Here is a 2,376-nt window from a genome sequence, read left to right as displayed (position 1 = left end):
TCCTCCTTTAGGTTTGCAGAGGACAGACTGACCACAAGGATATGAGCCCTGTGAGATCTTAGATTACTACCTAAAGAGAAGACCTGAAAGTTGGCCTTTGTCAGAGTTTTCAAGGGCGAGGCATCTGACCCTCTCCCTCTTTCCCCCAGGCCTGTGTGATCTCATTTCTTACTCTCCTGCCCACATGCCTTTCAGCTGCCCGACACCAGTCATGATGCCTCATGGTCAGAAGAGTCAGCACTGTGAGCTTGAGGAAGGCCTTCATGCCCAAGAAGAGGCACCGGGCCTGGTGGGTGCACAGGTTCCTGCTGCTGAGGAGATGGAGGCTGTAGCCTCCTCTTTGTCTACTCTGATCCTGGGCAACCCGGAAGAAGTGCCTGCTGCTGGAACAGTGAATCCTCCCCAGAGTCCACAAAGATCCTATTCCTTCTCCACTGCCATCGAAGCCACTCCACCAAGCCAATCTGATGAGGGTTCCAGAAGTCAGGAAGAGGAAGATCCAAGCACCTCACGTGCCCCCTCAGATCGTGAGTTTTTACTCAGTTATGCACTAGACAAGAAGATGGCTGAGTTGGTGAAGTTCTTGAGTGTCAAGTATAGAGCTGACGAGCCCATCACGGAGGCAGAAATGCTGAAGAATGTCATCAGAGAATACAAGGACTACTTCCCTACGATCTTCAGGAAAGCCTGTGAATGTCTGGAGGTGGTCTTTGGCATTGATGTGAAGCAAGTGGATCCCATCAACCACTCCTATGTGCTTGTCAAAACACTAGACCTCACCTATGATGGGAGGCTGAGCAATGACCAGGGCATGCCCAAGACTGGCCTCCTGATGCTTACCCTGGGTGTGATCTTCATGGAGGGTAACTGTGCCTCTGAGGAGAAGATCTGGAAGGTGCTCAATATGACCACTGTGTATGCTGACAAGAAGGATTTCATCTGTGTGGAGCTCAGGAAGCTCATCACCAAAGATTTGGTGCAGGAAAAATACCTGGAGTACCGACAGATGCCCAGCAGTGATCCTCCACGCTACGAGTTCCTGTGGGGTCCAAGGGCCCATGTGGAAACCAGCAAGATGGAAGTTCTGGAGTTTTTCTGCAAGGTCAGTGGGAGTCATGCCACTTCCTTTCCATCCTTGTATATGGAAGCTTTGAGAGATGAGAAAGAGAGAGCCCAGGCTACAATTGCCTCCGTGGGTAGCACTACTGCGATGGCCAGTGCACATTCCAAGGCCCAGTCCAGCAGCTTCTCCAGTCCTTAGTGAAGTGTGAAGCAGAGTCTACAATCTATGTTGGGAGAGGGCAGCCAAAGTTCTAAGTAGCGGAGGGCCAGGGTGGGGCTGGAGGGAACACAGTGTACAACATCTTTGTGTTCCTGTTCTATGTGGGTGAATTTGAGATTTATCTTTACTTTTTTTTTCTTTTTGGTATTTTTCAAATATTGTTCCTCATAATAGAAAGTTTTATTAGCTTCAGAACCTAAGTTTATGAATAACATCGGCCACACATTTATAGCTGTTTATCCCCTTTATAGCTGTTTATCAGGCATTTTGCAAAAAAAAAAAAAAAAAAAAACTTGGAATCTCATCTTTTTAGTGATGTGGAAAAGGACAACATGGCATTGGAATAGGAATTTCCTTGAAAAGAGAAAAACCCAGCAATAAAATAAAGGGGTTCAAAAACTAGAGGAAAAATCATAAAGGATGGCTAATTCTCAGATTCACTTATCCCTTTTAGTCTGTCGTTCTGTAAAATCAAGTGATATATACCTGTATTTGCTTCGCTTATTCAAGAGTGTAGGAGAAATTAAATCTTAAATGAAACCCCTTTCTCACTGGCTCATTTATTCTCCAAACATTAATTGTGATCTCCTCTGTGGAAGATGCTGTGTTAGTAGTGGGGATCCCAGTATAAGTAAGACACACCTCTACCCATAGAATTGTAGAGTCTAGGAGAAGCAATGAAGAAGATGGTGAATTGTCCTGTAAGACTTACAGAACAAGCAAAAAGAAGGGACTCCAGATGAGAGCGGTCTAGTATAAATGCCCTTACCCAAGGCAGGTTGGGGCTTTGGGGAACTGCAATTCCATCTGTGGAAGTTAATTTTAAGTTGTGCTGGGTGGTGGCGGGGGTAGATTCAGACAACATGTCTTACAGTTGAAAGAAGAGCCTGGAATGGAAAACTGTTCTTAACAGTTCCTTTTGAAACATGGATAAACCCGGAGAGAAATCTACACCTTGGGCAGGTATGGAAGGTGTTTTGCACTCTTGTCCTGGTGCAGTTGGACAGAGTGCATAAACTGGGCGTTTTGTACACATCAACTGCGAGGATTTCCTGAAAAACAGGGTGATACTCCCTTGAAGTAATGTGCAGAAG

The 2,376-nt window shown here is 45.8% G+C and overlaps 1 protein-coding gene across 1 annotated transcript; it reads left to right on the top strand.

Annotated features, from left to right (window-relative positions):
• Positions 1 to 214: 214 nt before the first annotated feature.
• Positions 215 to 1,261, top strand: LOC134368500 (putative MAGE domain-containing protein MAGEA13P). Its single transcript, XM_063084945.1, has one exon. The coding sequence runs from the start codon at positions 215 to 217 to the stop codon at positions 1,259 to 1,261; it is 1,047 nt and encodes a 348-aa protein (XP_062941015.1).
• Positions 1,262 to 2,376: the final 1,115 nt, after the last annotated feature.

Source organism: Cynocephalus volans, chromosome X (genome assembly GCF_027409185.1).
Source record: "Cynocephalus volans isolate mCynVol1 chromosome X, mCynVol1.pri, whole genome shotgun sequence".
In the NCBI taxonomy this organism is placed as follows: domain Eukaryota; kingdom Metazoa; phylum Chordata; class Mammalia; order Dermoptera; family Cynocephalidae; genus Cynocephalus; species Cynocephalus volans.
The sequence above is the reverse complement of the archived record's forward strand: the minus strand, read 5'-3'. Positions and strand labels throughout refer to the sequence as shown.

What these genes read in the sequence shown, in the direction of transcription:
- LOC134368500 (XM_063084945.1), top strand. Translation starts at nt 215, where the DNA reads ATGCCTCATGGTCAGAAGAGTCAGCACTGTGAGCTTGAGGAAGGCCTT.